General features: G+C 36.7%; 1 protein-coding gene across 1 annotated transcript in view; it reads right to left on the bottom strand.

Annotated features, from left to right (window-relative positions):
* The window catches only part of LOC149790372 (uncharacterized), a 273,840-nt gene that overhangs the window by 23,768 nt on the left and 226,092 nt on the right, over positions 1-23,980 (bottom strand). The window contains exons 49-52 of the mRNA XM_089973208.1: positions 22,954-23,169; positions 7,557-8,357; positions 3,622-3,840; positions 3,240-3,335 (exon numbers count right to left, since the gene is read on the bottom strand). Coding sequence (XP_089829334.1) covers positions 3,240-3,335; positions 3,622-3,840; positions 7,557-8,357; positions 22,954-23,169 — 1,332 coding nt within the window. The remainder of the gene's footprint in view (positions 1-3,239; positions 3,336-3,621; positions 3,841-7,556; positions 8,358-22,953; positions 23,170-23,980) is intronic.

Below are 23,980 nucleotides of genomic sequence, written 5' to 3'. Positions count from 1 at the left end.
CCAAGTTTCTTATACTTCATCAACATGTCTTCTACTAGTTCCTTATAGTTTTCTGCCCTAACATTTCCGAGGAAGTTTGTAGAAACTAGGCGAAAAGCATTCCATGCTTGTTTCGCGTCACCTTCCAGCAAGTTGTTGAACCGGTCATCTTTGAAAAGCTCTCGAATCTGAGGACCCACAAAAACTCCCTCTTTAATCTTTGCTTCGCTGAGTCGAGGGAATTTTTCATGCAGGTATCGGAATGCTGGCAAAGTCCGGTCAATGGCTTTCACGAAGTTCTTCATCAAACCTAGTTTGATGTGAAGGGGTGGTAGCAAGATTTTCTGAGCCTCAACCAGAGCTGGGTGTTGGATATTCTTCTCTCCAATGGCTACATTCTGCCTGTGAGTCCATTCCTTCCTCATGTAGTGCATTTCCCTTGCTCGGCTATCCCACTCGCATAAGAAACACATGTATTTTGTATATCCTTGCTGCAGTCCCATTAAAAGGGCAACTACCTTCAAATCACCACAGAGGTGCCAACTGTACTTGTTATACTCAATGGAATTCAGTAGCTGCCTTAAGTTATCGTATGTCTCTTTCATGTGGACAGCATACGCTACTGGAATAGATGGAAGAATGTTTCCATTGTGCAAAAGCACAGCCTTGAGACTCAGTTTCGAAGAGTCCACAAATAGTCTCCATTCTTGTGGGTCATGAGTGATTTTTAAAGCATTCATGAGGCCCTCAATATCGGAACAGAATATCAGATTACTTTCCTTTCTGAAGAAAGGCTCCAATTGCTGGTGGCGCTTTCGATATGCAGTAATTGTGACATCTTCTTCTAGAAGATTCCATTGTTGGAGTCTTGATCCTAGCAATTCTGCCTTGTTCTTTGATAAGTCCAAATCACGAATCAGGTCATTTAGTTCTTCCTGTGTTATTCTGTGTGGGGTTGATGATGCACCACAGTGAAAATCTGGATCACTGCATGCTGATGGACCAGGAGAAGAACAGGTCGACTCACCTTTGTCTTCGTCAGATGAATCAAGAGAATATTCTGCTGGAGGTTCTGGAATAGGAAGTCCCTCACCATGTGGAACTGGTCTCAATGCAGACGGAATGTTTGGGTAGACTATTCTCGACTTCTTTCGCTTCGTTATTCCGCCGGAAAGAGGAGGAACCAAGCAGAAGTAACAGTCATTTAGGTGGTTGCTTGGCTCTCTCCACACCATTGGGACTGCAAACGGCATTGATGACCTTTTGCAATTCAACCACTGTGAAAGCTGTGTTGTACATGTAGCACAGCATATATGCGGAGCCCAAGGCTTGTCTTGGTCACCAACCTTGCATCCGAAGTAAAGATGATATGCCTTCTTCACTTGAGAATTGATACTTTTCTTCTGGTTGGCAAATGTCACTTCCCCACAAATATAGCAAAAATTGTCCGCGGTATTAACACACTTTCGAGGCATTACTGTTCTTTATTGTACGTAAATGGATAAAATAATAAGTTTTATGTAACAGTAGCTTGAACTGTCTCGCACAACGTCTAAAATATTTTAAATGCTGAACCTATCTGATTGGGCTTTATATAGTACACTGCTTACGTCAGCTTCAGCAGCCGCCTGGCATTAGTATAATAGGCCTACACATGTATAGTACACTGCTGACGTCAACTTACTTCAGCAGCCGCATGGCATTAGTATTGCATTGCATCAGAAAATGATGCAATCAACTGTGGATGATGTGAGCATGATGGTATTATGCAACGTTACATCATTATTCCGGATGTTGCTGCAGTCCTACTGGAGAAATTTACACAGTGAAACATAGAAAATGAGGTATATGAATATCTTCAAAACGAGAGCCAATACAAATTTTTCACGGTTATATTCGTGTTCGGCACACCAAAATACTACAGATTAGGGCCTTTTCAAGTCAGTAATGATTTCACTGTTGACCAGTGTTAGTAACGGAATATAGTAGGGTCATAATACATGAGGATTATCACAATCGTCAGGTAACAGTCTTTTTTATCTCTTTGCAAACGCTACAAATAAAAACCAGCCTGAATAAATACAGACTTGTACACTGACAAAATTTTGATCCATCTCTCTCTCTCTCACACACACACACACACACTGTTATTTATGCATATGTGGTTGCTTAACCAGTTTTTACTGTACTGGTTTTGAAAGGGCTTATTTACCGAAATACATGCACATCATAATTTATGTCACAATTTATCACACAGCATGGTCATGATGTATCACACAGCATGGTCATAATTTATCATACAGCATGGTCATAATTTATCACACAGATGGTCATAATTTATCATACAGCATGGTCATAATTTATCACACAGCATGGTCATAATTTATCATACAGCATGGTCATAATTTATCACACAGCATGGTCATAATTTATCATACAGCATGGTCATAATGTATCATACAGCATGGTCATAATTTATCACACAGCATGGTCATAATGTATCATACAGCATGGTCATAATTTATCACACAGCATGGTCATAATGTATCATACAGCATGGTCATAATTTATCACACAGCATGGTCATAATGTATCATACAGGATGGTCATAATGTATCATACAGCATGGTCATAATGTATCATACAGCATGGTCATAATTTATCACACAGTATGGTCATAATTTATCATACAGCATGGTCACTCTAGACAAGATATTTTACATTAATTGATCATCAAGAAAATGTCAGCTGCCAAGATGTTTGTGCAATTGAATCTATAAAACTGTCCTTTCCATAACGGACACACCATATCAACCAATCCTGAGGATTCAACCCTACACTCTTTCAGTCATGAATCTATAAACCTATCCTTTCCATAAAGGACACACCATATCAACCAATCCAGAATTCAACTCTACACTCTTTCAGTCATGAATCTATAAACCTATCCTTTCCATAACGGACACACCATATCAACCAAACCAGAATTCAACTCTACACTCTTTTAGTCATGAATCTGTAAAACTGTCCTTTCCATAAAGGACACATGGCTATACATTAATAAAAAGAAGAAGAAGAAGAAGAAGAAGAAGAAGAAGAAGAAAATGAAGAAGAAGAAGAAGAGAACCGTGTTTAGCATGCCACTCTCATGACCTAAATCTACTCCTACTATCAGATCATCCCAAGTCAGCTATCGTGATGTGTCCACGGATGTTTTGAGTCTCATCCCCCCCAACATTGTCTGGAAGGTTATGACTTACCTATGGCCCATTCACAAAAATCTAGCCCTGATTCTTTATCTTCCACATGCCAGGTGACACGAATCACATTATCTGACTGCACATCTGTATCTTCAACTGAAAAAACACACCACAGAAGAGTTTGATTCTAAATCTTTAAGTGGTTATATCTTTGCATAGTCTGAAAGATTGCCAGTTTTTTTCACTGTAATTAATCATATTCCACTAAGCTGAGGAAAGTTAAAATGCCAAAAAAAGTTTGTCTAAATGTGTGTACATATTTTATACAAGAAATTTTGAATTTTTCAGGCATTAACAAAATTGTTTCATTCTTTGTCTCATCTAAATCTGAATTGTTATTTCTGACAAAGACTTTAATTCCTCAATTACACTATGTACTCACTTGCACTTGAACTGTCATGTACAAAGGTGAAAACTGGTGGTGTGAGGTCAATCATAATGGGGTCAGAGGTTGCTTTGGAGGTTAATCCCACATTGTTGGTTGCTAGGATACTAACATAAATGTAGGTGTTGTGCACCAGATGTAGATCCTTACTGCTGCTGTGTGTTTCTGTGCCAACTGATGTGTAGTCCTGGAGATGAGTGCCATAGGGGGAGTAGCCTGAAAGTATAAAACCTGTCAATCAGTAGGAACAAAGCACTTGTAGTTCAATGTGTTTGCCATTACTCTAAGTTTTGCCTAGTACCTCCTGATTTTAACTCCTGATTACAAATTCCAAGACTGGTATTCTCCATGCAAATCTTTTTAGTGGTATTTCACATTTAAAAGTAACTGTTCTGGTCAAAAGTTGTTTGCTATGCTAACTCTAATACTTATAAAAATGCAACTTCAAATTTCTGAAGCAATGGTTCCTTTCACAAGCCAAAAGAGAAAACTCTGTTTCCCTTATCCATCCAGAAGTTTTCATATAAACAAGAAATAGAGCTCTCAGAAGACAGTTAAGTTTGGAAGCCATATTTTTGCAGATATAACAGGTTTGAATTGATCAATACTCATGTCTCTGATCAATACAACTCCTCATTATAACATGGAAGTTGGGGTACATAACCACCAACCATGTTGTAATGAGAACAACATTATGTACCAAACCATGATATAGTGAGAAAACTGTTATATACTGAACATGATATAGTGGGAATAGTGTTATATACGGAACATGATATAGTGGGAGTTATCAAAATTTGTCAAATAATAGTAATTTAAGGAAATAAAGATATAACACTAAGTTTTATGTTGTTTTCTGTCAACCAATATTGTTATACAATGGTCTGATTTTAGTCATGGGGTCCATAGCAGTACAGCATTATATCCAGAACTGTGTTATAACAAAGCACAAAATAACAAGAGAGACCTGTACTGACTGATACAGATTAAATACCAGGTGGCATAGAAAAGTCATAGTGATCTACTTTTGGTATGAATGCACCTATCAAATATCATCCCTGCAGTGCAACAGAGTCTGAGACAATGACCTTGACAAACAAGGATACAATTTTTACTTAAAAGTGAGCAGAAACCGACAGTGACCTACCTTTTTATGTGGTAGTGTAGGACCTGTCAGGATGCATGCACAGGCAAAATATCTAAGAAACTGATCTAAACATAGAAAATGTACATAGTCTATCATATGAACAAAGTAGTTCATAGTGACCTAATTTTGACACACTGGTGTAGCAATCATTAGTATGTATGCACCCATAAAGCTTCATGACTAGATGGCGAGTGAGTGTTATCAATAATTTTCTTTTTCACTGATAGAAAGACATGAAATAAAGCAATCATGCAAAACAAAGGGCATTGAGACAAAGATGAGCAATGTGGAATGAATTGCCCACTGAACTTAGACACAAAGACACAGTGATCTCATTCAACGTGGAATGAATTGCCCGCTGGACTTAGACACAAAGACACAGTGATCTCATTCAAGTCAGTGCTCTTAAAACTCACTTATTTCGACTGCAAGAAAAATGTCAAGACCTAATAATGTTCCCTACCTTAAATATTTCAGCATGTTTTTTATGTTTTCTAATTTCATGGTGTTTGTTTTTTGTAATAATATCAATATATAAGTTTTTTATGTTATAGGTGTTGTCTAATGTTGTAAAGTGCTTAGAGCTTCTAAAGATTAGGTGCTATACAAAATCCTCATTATTATTATTAATCTGCATACAGGAAATACAAACAAGATATCAACACATATAAAATGGTACCATCCTACAATGACAAACATTTGAAAGATGAAAATACCATTAATCATTGATGTGTATCAATAATGTATGATATTGTAGCATCTGTATCATGAACTGTATCAATATTCAGCACAGATGTGGATCGTTTCACCCAAATTAACAAGTATAGTAATATCTGTGATGATGTTCCCATCTATGGTAAATCAGACTAGAATAAACCAGACACATGCAAATTAATGGTCAGATTACCGGTTACAGTGTTTTTGCACTAAGGCCATGTAATAAATTCATTCCTGTATTAAAACATTTCAGAGACTAATTTACATTTTTCTTTACAAATTAATTTAACTTTTACCTAGGAAGCTTATTTCATTAGCAAATACCAAGACATATGGATCAGTTTTATGGGTACAGCTGTGGCAGAAATGTGTTGTTTATTTGGAACCTCTGAATTTCAGGGCTGTTTTTGTATGGCTGTTGTCTCTCATATTTCAGGGCTGCTTTTGTATGGCTGTTGTCTCTGATATTTCAATGCTGCTTTTGTATGACTGTTGTCTCTGATATTTCAGATCAAAGTACATGTACAAAAATGATCTAGCTTGATTCTGTGCTGGATTCCTATGTATGTGATGCTGTAATCAATCATACAGACTGTCTTTATTGCCAGTGTGTGATTATAGCACCACTCTCATAAAGATTGCCTTTGATTGCCAGTGTGTGATGTATAAACTGACACTCTCATAAAAGATTGCCATTGTGTAATGAATAACACAGCACTCTCATAATAACACTGCCTTTGATTGCCAGTGTGTGATGTATAATACAACACTCCAATAAAGATTGCTAGTGTATGATGCATAACACAGCACCCTCATAATAACACTGCCTTTGATTGCCAACACAGAAATCTCTCATTATAGGCCCTTCATTATAGCATGACACCTGTTATAAAGAAAATATGATCCTGGATCCATTCTATTATGTGGTAGCAGAATTATATGCGTAATGTACTTTACTATAAGATGGTCTTATTGTAAGACTGGATAATATAAGGCAGGATATCTGTCTACCATGAACAGTGTTATAATGGGTCTTGCTATAAGGCAGGATATCTGTCTAGCATGAACAGTGTTATAATGAGTATTGCTATAAGGCAGGATATCTGTCTAGCATGAACGGTGTTATAATGGGTCTTGCTATAAGGCAGGATATCTGTCTAGCATGAACAGTGTTATAATGGATCTTGCTATGAGGCAGGATATCTGTCTAGCATGAACAGTGTTATAATGGGTCTTGCTGTAAGGCATGATATCTGTCTACCCATGAACAATGTTATAATTGGATCTTCTATATGGCAGGGATTGTCTGTGATGAATAGCACAAAAATGAGTCTTGCTATAAGGCAGGATATCTGTCTGCCATGAATAGTGTTATAATGAGTCTTGCTGTAAGGCATGATATCAATGTCTACCATGAAGAGTGTTATAAATTGAGTCTTGGTGTAAGGCAGGATACCTGTCTACCTTGAACAGTGTTACAATGAGTCTTGCTGTAAGGCAAGATATGTCTACCATGAACAGTGTTATAATGACTCTAGATGTAAGGCAGGATATCTGTCTACCTTGAAAAGTGTTATAATGGGTCTTGCTGTAAGGCAGGATATCTATGTCTACCATGAACAGTGTTATAATGAGTCTTACTATAAGGCAGGATATCTATGTCTGCCATGAACAGTGTTATAATAAGTCTTGTTACAAGGGTTTGACTCTTAGACTCTGTCAAACTGAATATGTGAGAAAGCATGCAAGTAGCTTTCCGTGGGTCTGTTGTTCTTACCAAGATTTTCCTGGATTAATCCTCCACCGTATATATTGGTCACCATGTGTAGCCTATCATGTGCTGCAAAATGGCATCAAACCCACAACAACAACAAAAAAATGCAGGTGCATATCACTCTAGAATAAATAAGTTAAGATTAAATATCAACTCATCTTGTTCCTTATGTGATAACCAAAGCACAATTTTACCTACTTACAGCCCAAGAATAATCTACATTTACCTACCTACAGCCCAAGAATAATCTACATTTACCTACCTACAGCCCAAGAATAATCCACATTTACCTACCTACAGCCCAAGAATAATCCACAATTGGACTCTCAAGATCCACAAAACTCCAGTAAGCGTGAACTGAAGCCCAGTCATGAATAAACACAGTCTGCACTTTTACCGCATTCGCTGTTGAGCTCGCATCAAGTTCGGACAAATAGTTCTGTTGGACTTGAACTTGGTCCAAGGCAAATCCTGTCATTTCATCATAGCTGCCAAACTGAAGCATGACTGCGTCTGATATGGCCGTAAAATAATACACATAGTACTGCCAATACAAATCAGGAGCACTTGCAGAGTTTGATGGCTTCACGTCTTTTCTACTTGGCTTAGTATACAAGAGAAAAGCATAAACAACATCACCAAATTTTACAAACCCTTCTCTGTTGGAAATAAAAGTGGTGTCTGAGGGTAAATGACTGGCATAGAATGAAACTCGATATTTTTCACCAACATGTAACCCAGTCACATTCTGCATGATTCCTCTTCCACGCACCTGTGCAATAGAGTGCCCTTGTTGTGCAATGCCGTTGTTGGAGGTGTAAATTATTCCACAGCTGGATTTAATGTGTGGATCAGCAACATCCCAGTCCTGTAGTACTTGTGTTTGGCACTGCCCATTTGATGTGCCATCAAAACTAACCTTGTTTGCATCAGTTCCCAATTCAAACGATGGATTTCTGACAAGATTATCTTGAAAGCTGTGTTTATTTTCAGGATAGGGAGGTGTTGAGTCGATATGTACACCATCAGACTGAACTATGGTTGAAGAAGATCCACTGAAATCAACAGCATACACAAGGAACTTCACTTTTATATCTGAAATAATAAAAAACAACATAATAATTTAACTGGAAATGATGCAAGCATAGTTGCTACCTGAGCTCAAGATCAGTATCTCTTGCAGTAAGATCCAATGGTACAGATATCATTAGATAAAACGGTCCAAACAGGCATTGATCTTGCACACCCTGACCGCTACACTCCTTTCTTCTCACCTTCTGATTTGCCTGGTACATCTAATACAGAGACCTAAAACAGTCAAAACACTTGCACATCTCCAGCACCACTGCCTATTTTGGGTCTATCACAACATCAAATGTAATAATAATGAAAGAAAGCATGACTGGTGCTGAGGACTGAACCCAGTAACTCCTGCATACAAGTCAAGCACATGCATAAACATCACCTGATTTAAAATTATGAATGAGACAAGCTGCTCTGTAGCTGACCTTAACCACTCCACTTTTAATATTTGAAATCTTCAATTTATAGCACAATCCAGCCTCTTGTCTTTTTCTTCTATTGCAAGATGATACCATCAACACCAGTGTAACATTATGTGAACACATATATCCTGACTGCAGATAAAGTATGAGTCCCTCGATGGATTCTGACCTTCTACTGTTCAAAAAGAATTTCCAGGAATTCAAGATAAATTCATTTCATCTTTTTAACTGCTGAGTATTGAAACCATCACCAATATTCTTTAGTGACAAGATTTTCTGATATGGCAACTATACTGTAAGATTGGAACCATTATCAGTTCGGCTTGGTTTTATTTTGTGAGGTGTAAGATACAACTTTCCAGTTGGGAGGAGTAGTGACAAACTAGGTATCATAAGTCTTTTAGTGAAAATTTCAAGGACTTTCCACTCAGGAAGAGTAGCAATATGTAGGTTTTTTGTAAAGTTAGACTAATTTTAGTAAAATAAAACTTACCTAACAATATTACATTGCTTACCTTTCCAGGATGTAAGGTCCCATGTCCAAGCTACATGATTATACATGATTCCTTGCTTCTATTATAATGGAAAGTTCTAGAACTGAGAAGAAAAAAAACTAGGTCCCAGTTTGACCCTTGCTTCAAAACCCCACATCCTGTTCACTATCCTCTTTGCTTGACCCATAGGGGAGAATGGAATCTTTGCAACAGTGATCGGTAAGTATTACATTACTGAAAATGATTCTACCCATAAACTATATTTCAATAATACACTATCTATGACTATTGCATTGCTGAATTTGTCAGTCAATCAGAAGGCTGATAGCCTCAGAAACAGGCATTAAAAGATACTTATCCTTCAAATAGAGTATTCATTATGGTAATGTCTTTTTGAGTTACATGATGATAGAGTATTCATTATGGTAATGAGAGTATAGAGTATTCATTATGGTAATGAGTTACATGATGATAGAGTATTCATTATGGTAACGAGAGTTACATGATGATAGAGTATTCATTATGGTAATGAGAATACATGATGATAGAGTATTCATTATGGTAATGAGAGTTAGATGATAGAGTATTCATTATGGTAATGAGAGTATAGAGTATTCATTATGGTAATGAGAGTTACAGGATGATAGAGTATTCATTATGGTAACAAGAGTTACATGATGATAGAGTATTCATTATGGTAATGAGAGTATAGAGTATTCATTATGGTAATGAGAGTATAGAGTATTCATGGTAATGAGAGTAAAGTGTATTCATTATGGTAATGAGAATATAGAGTATTCATTATGATAATGAGAGTATATTATTCATTATGGTAATGAGAGTATAGAGTTCTCATTATGGTAATGAGAGTATAGATTATTCATTATGGTAATGGGAGTATAGAGTATTCATTATGGTAATGAGAGTATAGAGTATTCATTATGGTAATGAGAGTATAGACTATTCATTATGGTAATGGGAGTATAGAGTATTCATTATGGTAATGAGAGTATAGAGTATTCATTATGGTAATGAGAATATATATTCATTATGGTAATGAGAGTATAGAGTATTCATTATGGTAATGGGAGTATAGAGTATTCATTATGGTAATGAGAGTATAGAGTATTCATTATGGTAATGAGAGTATAGAGTATTCATTATGGTAACTGGTAGAATATTGAGCCATATGATGTTGCTTTTACTATCGGGTCCAATGAAAACATCTTTTCACTCTAGTGCACCAAAGATCAAAGAGGGCCAATGTGGGTGGGTTTGAGTCTCAGGCATTAGTCTTTATGACTACAGACATCTCATTCTTGTCCATATCAGTTTTAGTCTCAGGCTCGGCCAACATGAGTATGTGAGAAGGCTTGCCAGTAGCTTCCCATGGGTTGATGGTGGTTCTTATTCCACCAAATATACTGGCTGACATGTATAGCCTATCACATCCTGAAAAACGGTACTAAACTCATAACTAACCAACCAACCAGAGATCAGAGGTAGCATCAGAAGGTAGTACGAGACCCCCAGGGTCTCTCATCACATCACCTAAGGATACATGATTGAGAAAAAAAACCAAGAAATAGAGACAGCATTAACTTTATGGTCATTACTACTAAAGTGGACATATCTGAGGAATCCATATAGGTAAAAAGAGACACTTCTAACCTTTCCTTGTTCCTAGGAGGAAGCCGTACCTTATGGCAAAGGAGTCTTCTATCCTGATCATTCCCAGCTCAGATATGACTTAGATTGGGGATCTTGATAGGAACTGGACCTACTCAGGCTGATTCTCGGGGAAAATGCCAGGTTGGCAAAGGAGCCAAACCAATTCATAATTACCACTGAATCATATACAACCCTTTTAGCTGACAAGGCATTAAGCTCTCTCTTCCTCGCTAATTAAGTTAAAGTGACGAAGAAAACTGTCTTAATGGTGAGATTTTTGGTGGACTTAAGCTTCACTCTGCATTTCATAATAAGGTTTGGCAATGACTAAAAAAGACATGAAAGATTCCAAAATTAATGACTGTGATGCGGTCACTAAAACTCATAAATAATGAAATGAGATAGATGAGGAACCTCCAAAGAACTTGAAATGGACATCCTATAGCCTTTAATAGCGGACACCAAACCATTCTCTCCCTCAAAAAGAAAAAGAAAGTTGGTCACTTCACTCAAAGAAGGACAGCAAGTATCAGTGCATTTCCTACTGCATCAATGGTGCCATGTCACAAAAACATGTAAGAATGCCTGGCGTTAATTGTTTCTTACGGTTAATATTAGCTTTTTAATTTTAAGTACCTCTAATTTTTATATTATACTAGTCAGAACTTAGTGGTTTACATCTATAAAAGGGCTAGAAAAACAAAGGGCCCAAGTAGGCATGAATCTCTCACCTGCCTAATAAACAAATGCATGGAGGCTTAGCCAAGTGGGTCAGCACAATGATTTGTGTTGAAGTTTCTTCCACTGCTGTTAACTGCATTTGTTTTTAAAATAACTGTGTCAAGGTTTCTCAAATTTTATATCTTCAGTTGTTATTTGATGCTATATCATCAGTGTCATTAGTGAAATTCTGAAAAACCTCTGGCTGTTCCAGAACACTTTCTGTCAAATTCTGAAAAGCCTCTGGCTGTCAGAGAACACTTTCTGTCAAAATCTGAAAAGCCTCTGGCTGTCAGAGAACACTTTCTGTCAAAATCTGAAAAGCCTCTGGCTGTCAGAGAACACTTTCTGTCAAATTCTGAAAAGCCTCAGATTTTCTCAGGATACTTTGTTTAAAAAATGATCAAATTATGTCAAGCAGTTTTAGTAGATAAATGATATTGAAATGTGTTACTTTTAGTACCAATCACAATGCCTGGTAGTGGATCAGCATCATTTGTATAAATGTGTTACTTTTAGTACTGATCACATTATCTGGTAGTGGATTGACATCAATTGTATCAATGTGAAAAGCCTTCACACTAGAAAGCTCTGTCAAATTCTGTTAAATTCCACTGCAGAAAATGTTTTAATATGTGAATTCTGAAGATGTCACCAAATCTAAATATTCCTTATGTATTTGATCATATGTGCATCAATATTGCACATAATTTTTAAAAAGTCATTCCTTGACAATTTCTAAGATATTTCCAAAAACCTTGTTCACTTGTTAACCCAAAATGATGCATTTATGTGTTAAGAGGTTGTACCTTACTTCCCAGCTCTGTAGCATCAAGGTCATTTATGATACACCAAAATGGGTGGTAATACAAAAAAGGTAGACAGATGTAGCTAGACAAGGATACCAAACAATCTGGACTTTCTACTCACATTACAAAATACAGAAGTAAAAACATAATTTTTGAGACCCAATTTTTCTACACTCAAAATTCACCAGTTGTCAGGACTGGATTTTGTGCCTGGAGTTTAGATTACTTTAACTCAGAGATCTAGGCAGACCAGAGTAACCCGCACATGGAGAGAAGACCATTTGCGAAAGGTAGAAGTTTGAGATTTGGAATAAAAAGTGGTTAGGACATAAAAATGATGGGTCCAATAAGCGAAAACAAAGGGCTTTAACACACCTATGCATCTGGGTAAATGAAAATCTCCTGGAAACAGATCTAACTGGATGTATTCAGAAGTAACTGACAAAATGAATGTCATACAAATGCATTCCCTACTCCCATTTCAGTGAAAATGACAAAAAAGAGTTTCAAGTGTTAGAATTTTAGTAGCAATAGACCATCAGCTCTTTTAGCTAAAAACTTACAAAGTGCTGACTGTTGTATAATGAAAGCTTAGAGTGTTGGAACTTCTTCATCTAGCAAAGTGCTGACTGTTGTATAATGAAAGCTAGTGTTGGAACTTCTTCATCTAGCAAAGTGCTGACTGTTGTATAATGAAAGCTAGTGTGGAACTTCTTTACCCTAAGCAAAGTGCTGACTGTTGTATAATGAAAGCTAGTATTGGAACTTCTTCATCTAGCAAAGTGCTGACTGTTGTATAATGAAAGCTAGTGTTAGAACTTCTTCATCTAGCAAAGTGTTGACTACTGTATAATGAAAGCTAGTGTGGAACTTCTTTATCTAGCAAAGTGTTGACTACTGTGTAATGAAAGCTAGTATTGGAACTTCTTCATTTTGTAATTTGTGTGATTCAAAACTAGTGCATAGGAAGTCTTGTTATAAATGTTGTATTCGAAATGTGATAACAGTGAATCAACTTTCAAGGCAATGCACATCCATGATAACTTAATGTATATACTCGCTTATAAGACTACTCCAGTTGCACAAGCCCAGATCTGCTGCTGCATAATATACCCACAGATCTGGGTCTGTGCAGTTTATTAGAAGTAATCAGTAAAACAAACAATATAGACCCAAATATGCAGGCACATTATGCTATGGCAATCAGGATCTTTGTTGTTTGCAGTTTGACACAACTTATAAAGAAGTATATATGGTAACTAAATGCTAATTAACACATTAAGCCGTGGAGGTTTTTGTCGTTTGTGCCTGAAATTTGAGTAGGAAACACATTTTGAAAGCTATTTCTGAAATAATCCTAAGAAAGCAACTTCCAGGTGATTTTCCAATGACATAATGCCTAGTTGTGTTAGAAACACCTTTTTTCATTGGCTATTAGGCTTGCACATGAGCAGAAGGTTAAAAGTTGGAGTTCTTTTTTCTTTTTTTGCTTAACGGACCCATTATTTTTGTATCAAGACCACTCTTTATTCCAAACGCCCATCGTATCCTACTTTTTGCAAAGGTTCATTGTCTGTTTGCAGTTCATACCGGTCTGCCTTAGATCTGAGACCAAAAAGTATAAAATCTAGACACAAAATCAGATTCCGACCACGGGCAAATTTTGGGTGAGAAAAAAAATCGGGTCCAAAAAATGAGTTTTTTCTCTCTGTATTTTGTCGTCAACTAGATGTGATGTGATGTGATTGGATTTTTAATGCAGCTTTAACAGTGTTTCAGTCATATCACTATGATGTCTGCAATGTGGCAGCTTATAGTGATGTCTAGCACTGGGGCATCATGTCGCAGACATGTAGCTTGAAGTCCCACCCAGTCACATTATTCTGACACCAACCCAACCAGTCCTAACACTAACCTCTTAATGCTGAGTGCCAAGCAAGGCAGCTGTTAGTACCATTTTTGTAAGTCTTTGGTTTGACTCGGTCAGGGATCGAACCCACAAACTCCCGCATCTGAGGCGGATGCTCTAACCACTAGGCCACTGGAGCAGTTGTAGTCAGCTAGAACTTCCATCTTATTTGGTATCATTGTAGAGCTACATCTGTCTATCTTTCTATAATACCACCCAATTTAGAGTATCATACATGACCTTGATGCTACAGAGCTCAGCAGTAGGCTACTACCTCCTGCCATGTAAACTTGTCACTAGGGGTTAATGTGTTAAGCTGGCTTTATTTTGACAACTGTTGAGAACTTAATGGTCCTTCCATGTGATGACTTACACCACTGCATTAATGGTCTTCAGGCAATTAAGTGCATGACAGGTGCAGACATGACAGTAACACCTGGTACCAAATCAGCCTTATTTCTTCTTGAAATCTGACACCAAAGATAACTTGATGTTTTTGTCTTTGCTGAATCTGTGGACTGTTCTTTAGTCCTTGCATTGTGTAAGGGTGCAAATTTCTGTCAATCTATAAAGAGCAGATTAAATTTGGGCAATAGAACAATTAATTAGATTTATGGGGACAGGTGAGTATTAAACCATTATACTGCAATGATTTTTAATGTCTGTGTCATGAAAGGAAGTGATTTTTAATTAAGCCTTCGTTTATTTAACAGTCAAACAGACTGGAAGGAAAAGGTCAACTTCGATCTTTGTACAAAAAATATCAGAGATGAGATGTCCAGAATCAGTTATTTAGAAATGTAGAAGTCAGTCTGACTGCAATTTTGGCATCTGGTTATAAAAGGCGGTAGATATATTTAATCCTGATTGGTTATGCTAAATAAGGGGCATGTTTCCCACATGACATTTCTTGGTTTTAATACGCTCCATCGCAAAATTTAGTCTACATTTTCCTGCAAGAGGAAAAGTTATAGGAGAATCTGAGATTGAATTTAGAAGAAATTCTCTCGTAAAACATTTATCCAAGGGACCGGATGTCTGAAAAGTCAACGGACACAATTATGGCGGTAGAAGTGAGCAAAGCTTAAAAGCACAAGGTATTTGCATCAATCTCATGTAATTCACTGATACCAATATAATGATTTGCTTGAATTTTTTTTCTTAAATCTGAAGATCAATTTTCATGATATGAGTATAATTGTGTTTGAGTTCATCTGTATGAATTCATACAATGATCTTCTTAATATAAATTTGATGAATTGTTTGAATTTGTTGTCAAGATTGTTATAGGAATCAGGTATTCTAAGAATTTCCGGCATTACTTTAGTTGATATGAGTTACGAGAATCTGTTTGAATTCTCCAATCTTAGATGATTTCACGTATGATAAAGACTTGAGTGCGTATTGACTGAAATTAACATTGTTAAGCCATGAAGTGAGATTTCATGTATGCTAAAGACTTGAAAGTGTGTATTCGCTGAAAATAATGTAGTTAAGCCATGTAATGAATTTCATTCAATCAGCCACGTAATGAATTTCATTCAATCATTTGTGTAATTGAAGCGAGAACGAAACTGTTATGTCTCGTGTGATATTAATGTGAGTCAATGATGAAATAGCCATTAGGAAGTACATTAATCTTAAGAAACTAGGTTTGTTTATGGTCTGCCATGTTTGGCTTGACCAAAAAGCGTTTGGTATCTGTTTGAATTCTGACAGGATGATATCTGACATAATGAGAGCGGAGTAATGATCTATTCCCAGTAGGATATCTGACAGAAGATTTAGGTTGCTTCTGTTTATTTTGAAAGGGGAAATAGCTGCACTGACGTATCCACATACCTACTTATCCAAGTATCTATGTATCTATGTACTTACATATCCACCTACCCACACAAAGTTTGAGGGCCGAAAGAGGTGAGACAATACAGAGTCTGGAGAAGAAAAAAGCAAAATGACCAAGAAGAACAGCCACAGTGAAGTTGGAGTGAATTGGAAATCAGCAGGTTATATGGTTCCCATGTGTTATGAAATACCTGATATGGCTTGCTTAGACCACCATAAATTCCAGTATTTGACGTGTTTCGCGTGCCATAGTATCTTGTAAATATACTCTTTCTTTGCATCGCATGACGCCTTCATTGCTTGCGCGGCACGTGCATAATATATGTTAATGCGTGCCACTATATATATTATTTAGGGATCTTGACTGACACAGCCATTAGAGGGAAGCTCTTTATGTATTTAGCTGTCGGAGCGGGATCGCCATTATATCTTAGTTTGAGCCAACGAGTTGGCCAACTAGGTGTGGATAACTAGGCATGGATTACTAGTTGTGGATAACTAGGTATGAGTATCTAGGTGTGGATAACTGTGTGCGGACTGACTAGGTGTAGCCAGAGGCCCCGCAGCAATAGTGATGAAAGACTGCCAGGAAAGTGCCAATGTATATGTGCACGAGAAGTCTGGATGGTTGAAGTGACCGAGCCGGGGAGTGGGTCAAAGGGCATATGAAATGTCAAGTAAACACAATGGACATATAAGAGAATTTCATTATAGTGTTTGACTATAAGAAGGTCATAGTGTTTGACTAAGAGGAATTTCATTATAGTGTTTGACTATAAGAATTTCATTATAGTGTTTGACTATAAGAATTTCATTACAGTGTTTGACTATAAGGTCATAGTGTTTGACTAAGAGAATTTCATTTTAGTGTTTGACTATAAGAATGCCATTAGTGTTTGACTGTATAGGGAAAGGTCAGCATATTGATTGACCATAGAGACAAAAAGCATGGTAGTGTTTAATTATCTGAGACAACTTTATAATTATTGAATATTTCAAATAAGTATATCTGTTCTTTATCATAGTTTTCCATTGGATCCATATTATGTACCTTTGTATTTATTTTGATGTCATGTTAATTCATCATTAGTGTGAGAGAATAATACATCTTTTTATTGTCACTTGCATATGTGTTTGTTATTTCTTAAATACCAATTCAGTCTCAAAGATTGTTAGCTCGACTATGTTACAATTTTGGTGGCAGCGATGGGATACATATCTTTCTATCCGAGAATACTTTTGGATTGTTACATTGAGTTTACCCATCCAACAGTATCGGGGAAAGCCTCTGAGACAGGAAGGTTTTGAGAAATAATTTATTAAGATTGTGAACCAAACTGAACTCCATTTTCCTTCGTAGAAGTGAGTAATTTATTGATACTTGTATTAGATCATAACCCTATTTAAAATCATGTCGTCTACTAGCGAATTGGCAGCGCTGGGTAAACAATTGGGATATGAAGGGGAAACCTTACAACAATTTTTTCAGGATGAACAAAATAAAGAGAGAGAGAGAGAGATGCGCCGAAGAGCGACAAACCGAAAAAGATAAATTAGAGCTAAGCGCGCATACTGAAAAGGAGAGGATTGAATTGGAAAGGGAAACAGAGCACGAGAAATTGGAGCCAAGCGCGCGTATTGAAAAGGAGAGACTTCAGGAAGAGCATGATAAATTAGAGCTAAATGCGCGTATTGAGAGAGAGAGAGAGCCGAATGGGTTTTCAAACAACAAAGGGAAAAAACAGTTAGAAATGGAAATCGAGAAAGAGAAAATAACGCGAATGGAAACTTTAGAGAAGGAGAAGTTAGATTTAGAATGATTACGACTGGAGAATGATAGGGTATCACAACTGGGTAAATTAAAAAAACCACAACTTCCAGCATTTGAAGAAAATAAGGATGACTTGGACAGTTACCTGTTAAGATTCGAAAGATATGCTACTGCACAAAAACTCAAAAAGGAAGATTGGGCATTACACCTTAGCACTTTGCTGAAAGGTAGGGCTTTAGAAGTGTACTCAAGGATACTGAGTGTAGATACAGTGAATTACGATTTGTTGAAGGATGCATTGCTGAAAAGGTTTGAGCTTACTGAAAAGGATTTTAAGGAGAGGTTCCGATTTAGTAAACCAGAAAAGGGAGAAAGCTTTGACCAGTTTGTGTATAGGGTATCTAATTACCTATTCTGTTGGTTAGCTTGCGGAGGAGTCGCAAAGACTTATGACGCGGTATGTGATTTTCTCATCCAAGATCAATTGCTAGCAGTATGTAGTAAGGAACTATTCCAATACTTAAAAGAGAAAACTATCAATAGGGCAAATGAAATGGCTAAGCAAGCAGACATATTTGCTGACTCACATGGTGGGGTTCTGAATGTGGTGGCCCGGGATACGAGAGGCCTTAGGGAAAGTAAGCAGATGAATTCAGAGAGGAGTAGTTTAGGGAGGAGTTTTCCACAAAACCAAAGGGGGGATTGGGTAGGTGAGATCAGATGGGACCTAAAAGTCAGGATAGACAGAAAAAACAATGTTTCAGTTGCGGGGAATGGGGACATATTTATAGTGCATGTCAGAAGCGTAAGAGGGATTTACCAAAAACTGTAGGAGTTTCGTACATGGTAGGTTCATCAGCTTGTGTAGAGAGCAATGGAGGTAGCACCAATCCAAATATGTCAAATGTAGCGATACAGAGCGAGGGGTTAGTGAACGGGGTTAGAGCTTCAGTACTTAGAGATACCGGGTGTAATACTGTTGTTGTTAAGCAGAGTCTGGTGAGGCCAGATCAATACCTCGGAAAAACAGTGTCAGTCAGAATGATGGACAACACTGCAGTGCAGGTGCTGACTGCATGCGTCCATATCGAAACACCCTATTGGACAGGCGCAGTGACAGCGTGTTGCGTAAAACGTTCGTTGTATGATTTAATCAAGGGTAACATAGAAGGGGTAGTGAATCCTGTAGCGCCAGGGATAGCGATGGCCGATATTCCAACCTCCATGGCGACTGAAACTATGTTGCAAGCTGCAGAGTTTAAGAAACCTTTGCCAAAACTAAAAGTACCCGATGTCATACCAACGATAAATAAAGGGGCATTAATTAAGGAACAAACTAAAGACGAGTCGTTGTCAGTAATCAGAAAGAAAGCCGCGTCGGGGGAAGTCATGAAATGCAAAGGCCGGGCTAGCCATAGATTCAAATATAACGACATTTTACATAGGGAGCATACTATTCGTGAAGGCAGACGATTTACACAGGTAGTGGTGCTGCAGGACTATAGACCACATGTGTTGAAGTTAGCACACGAGTCAACAAATAAGCATAAATTATTTTGTTTCCTTTCAAATCTTTATTATAGAGCAATATATGTACATGTTATACATAGTAAACATTTCCTATCATGGTATGAAGAAAAAAAAAACAATAAATGCAAAGTATTGGAATCTTATCTTGTAACAAAAAAGTTTAACCCTGAATTTATGTGTGCCAATAAAATCTCAAACAAGATTTTTCAACCAATTTAAACTCCTTAAGATGATTTGGTTAAAAATTTCATCATTTAAAGACATTTACAAAAGGGTTGATTTAAATTTTGTCAAAAGACCGTCAAAGTAATATATAGTTGTAAAAACAAGGACTGAATTTCTTTAAAATCAACTTGTCTTCTTGTAGTTCAATAAACCAGTCCAAAAACCTGTATTGATACATGGGCTCTTATCATTTCTTAATATATAATAAAAGGATGACAATTTCCCATTCTTCCTGTGTTCTATTTAAGATCTGAAACCAATGCTTCATGCTACATGTCACTGTGTAAAAGTTTCGCACAAAAGTTCAGCTCAGAGATTCAAATTATTCTAATACATGTTTCCTCCATATATTCCAACCCCATTTTTCACCTTTGGACATTTTTGATGGAGTGGGGATTCAGAGCAATTACATATAAAAATCTGGAATCTGCCGCCACCGTAAGATAACTTACCAGCAGGCCTAGCAAATTTAAACTATGTTATATTGACTTATACCTGCATGGAATCGATAGGAAATTTATTTCTCAAAAATGGCAAGTATTATAATCATTATGTCTTTAATCCACTGACAGACTAGACGAAACTCAGCATAGATAAAACCTGACCCAGTATGACAGGCACTTGATTCTGGGGTAAACTAATCATATGTACACTCACCAATTAACATGTTAATTGGTGAGTGTACACATGATTAGTTTACCCCAGAATTATGTGCCTGTGCCTGGTAGTTGCCATTTGCGTTTAACTTAATAGTCACATGACTTCACAACTCTCACACAATGACATCGGAAGTACAATAGTCACATGATATCAAAAACAAACTCCTTTTTAATGTCGTTTTACAAAATTTCAATTATATTAAATGAAAGTCTGATACCTTATGTAAAAACCAGAAAGAACATATAATTCTCAATATATTTATTTCAAGAACAACTATAAAGAAACTTGGCCAGTAGTCAGGTTCCCTGCTTTGTATGCTAAGCCTGCGTGAGAGAGCACATGTCAACAGAGTAATGTGATACAACAGAACTCCGGATGTTAGTCTCGGAAAAAATATAGAGAATTTTGTGCTCTTTCATTTTTGTATTTTTATTACAACCAGTATACGACTTTCATGTTATAATTTTTTCTACAATATTTGAAAATGACAGTTGTGGGATTATGTGTGCTTGTGTGACTAGCAATCAAAATCGCTAGTACCAGCTCAAATTTCATCAATTCATTAGTTTTATCGTCTTTCAGCAGAAAAAAGACATAATGATTTTAATACTTGCAATTTCTGAGAAAAAAATAATTTTCATATCGATTTCATGCAGGTATAATTCGATTTAACAACGTTTAAGTTTGCAACCCATCCGTAAAGCGGCTATATAACGCCACCATGTTGGTTTCTTGTGATTCTAGACTAGTTTTCATGCCTTCCATATAAAAAAATATAGGGATATCGAACTGTCTGTAAAACAAAAAGTCTACCAGATGAATCTTATCCACTGAGCATTTGGATTGTCTCAACAAATATATTTATGGCAAGCACCCAAATGATCCATACTGCAAACTCCTAATATTCTGGTTAGAACTCAATAAATTTAACTCACAATCAGTTCAGTTATGACTCAGTTATATAACTGTTTTGGGTGTCAAGTTGTGGAGGAAAATTCCTGGTTTATTCCAGACTTTCGTTCTTTATTTGCAAAATTCAAGGACTTTTCATGGTCGGGGAAAAAATTATCCTTTCTCCCGTCTTTTTCTCGATTTCCCGGTAGAGTGGGAACCTTGAGGTGATGAAGTTGTACAAGGCAATGACTTTGATTGTTCACTCGATTCTATGATGAACCAATCCTATCATTTAAAACAGATCGGCTATTTATATAAGTATATTTGTGTTTGAAATTCGGTGAATGATTTATTTCAAAAGAGAAGTGTATCTTCCTAATGTAATGTATCATCACAGTTGTTTTTGTAATTTATTAAATTAAATTCTTGCATTTCATGTATGGGACCTCATGTCATTCTGCTCTATATATCTGCTCAGATCTCTATTTATTCCATCTATAAGTTTCACACTTTACATTAATATTTACTCGATCTGGGCAACAACATTGAGGGCGATCACCCTCTAGATAACGATAACCAAAATAAGTGGACACCTTGTAAAATGTACAATCTGCCAATCAACCCCACCAACACCTCCAGCACCACATACTGATACTATCAAAAATAACTTCTAACAGAACACACGTGGCGGTAGTGTTTTCCAGTATCTGTGCAATTGCAGTATGCTGTGTGTATTTAGTACATATGACACAGTCGATGTAATTTCCTATGAAGGAAGACTTCTAAAATAACTACCTTGAGGAATTAACTAGTGAAACTATATTGCTATGTTCAGCCCAATGGTTTACGGGCAACTATATTGCTATGTTCAGCCCAATGGTTTATGGGCAACTATATTGCTATGTTCAGTCCATGGGCGTAATTCTAGCTATGAAACTTTAGCTCATTAGCATTCACTAACATGATGGATACACATGGTCAGACATTGAGAGCGGGGCAAACTAAAACTTTACTCATGAAAGAATATATGAATGCTACATGTCAATCTGAATTATATTTGAAGTCTGACATTTTATTAACTTCATCTTTTCATCTGTCTTCTTCAAATCTAAAATGCATCAATATTCACATCTATTAAATGAACATTTGTCTAGGATAAAAGAAGTTATAATTCTCATGTATACAATAACCCAAAGTCCATATGCACCAGGAATTATTTCCCTCACTATTTTGTTTTGCATCTTCATTTTTTTTATCCAACTGCTTGTAAATCTTTGAGGGTGAGGAATGCATATATATATATATATATATATATATATATATATATATATATATATATATATATATATATATATGGGCCCTGAGTGATCGAATGGTCTAAAGCAGTCACTGTTACGGATCACTGCGATCTCACCTCTGTCTGTGTGGGTTCGAGTCGTGGATTCAGCTAATGTGGTTATGTGAAAAAGGTTGCCATAGCTTCTCATGGCTTGGTGGTTCTTTCCAGGGTTTTCCTGGGTTCTTCCTCCACCATTTATACCAGCTGCCATGTATAACCTAATAACCTATCTTGTGCTGAAAAATGGCATTAAACCCTACAATAACATAACATATATAATACATAAAACAGAATCAATACATCTGATTGCAATACATACCATTTTCCAATGGTTCTGACAAGTTAAAAGTCACTTGAGTTTTGATCCCATTATTCCTCCAAGGTGTGAGGGTGCAATTTCCTCCACTATCAGGGTTGGTATCAATGTCAGTGGCACACACGTAGTAACGGGCAATACCAGATCCTTTGTCTGTGAAGCCGTGCCAAGTAGCTGATATAATCCGACTGTTATTCTGATGTTCCAGATCATGTAGACCTGGTAAAAGATCAAATGTTTAATTTTTCACTTTTCTTTTATTTCCAAACTTAAAACTATATAAAATGGCGACAAATTTTAGATTATACATAAAGCAAGATAAAAGCAATGGAAAAGTAAGTATTTTTCCTTTTAAACAACCATTCTAGTTTTCAAATATATTTTTTTTAAATTTAAAAGAGCTAATCCTCTCACTTTTTATTCCATGCTCTGCCCCCTTTTCCAATCAAGCCCATAAATGAGGGACTACAACCCTAAACCTCCTTGCTTTATTGCATGTGATCCCCACCCCTTAGAGAATGTAACTCATGCATTGTATTCCTAAATCCTCATACTTTTTGTTGTATGCACCTGAATAGCCAATTTTTAAGCAAATTATGTTTCAACGAGAATACTTTCCCAATTCCATTATGTTAGCAATATTAGCCTGCTACAACACGAATCCTGAAGCCCTACTAAAAGATGAAAATCTTCTTATCCTGTTTATTTTTAAAAAGGGCTGTAACTCTTACCCTTTACCTCCCCTTGGCACCAGTCCAGGTGTCACTAGTTTTAGCTAAGTGAGATACTAACTAGGACGCTTGCATGGCATGGTGGTTGGGAGGGTTTTTCAGTTGGGTAAGTATTCTTGAAAAAACAATTTACACAATGTACTTAAAAATTTGCTTTCTCCTTCAAATAAGTTCCCCAATCACATTATGTTGGGAGAACAAGTAATAGGAGGAGGGGATGCTGAGCATCTGACCTCTAACTTGGGTATCATTCTAGAGAGGAATAGCTGGATTCCCCATGCAAAAAACTACCCATTCTC

The sequence above is a fragment of the Sinohyriopsis cumingii genome, chromosome 10 (genome assembly GCF_028554795.1).
Source record: "Sinohyriopsis cumingii isolate HCF-2022 chromosome 10, ASM2855479v2, whole genome shotgun sequence".
Classification (NCBI taxonomy): domain Eukaryota; kingdom Metazoa; phylum Mollusca; class Bivalvia; order Unionida; family Unionidae; genus Sinohyriopsis; species Sinohyriopsis cumingii.
Note: the sequence above shows the minus strand (reverse complement) of the source record. Positions and strands in the feature narration are given on the sequence as shown.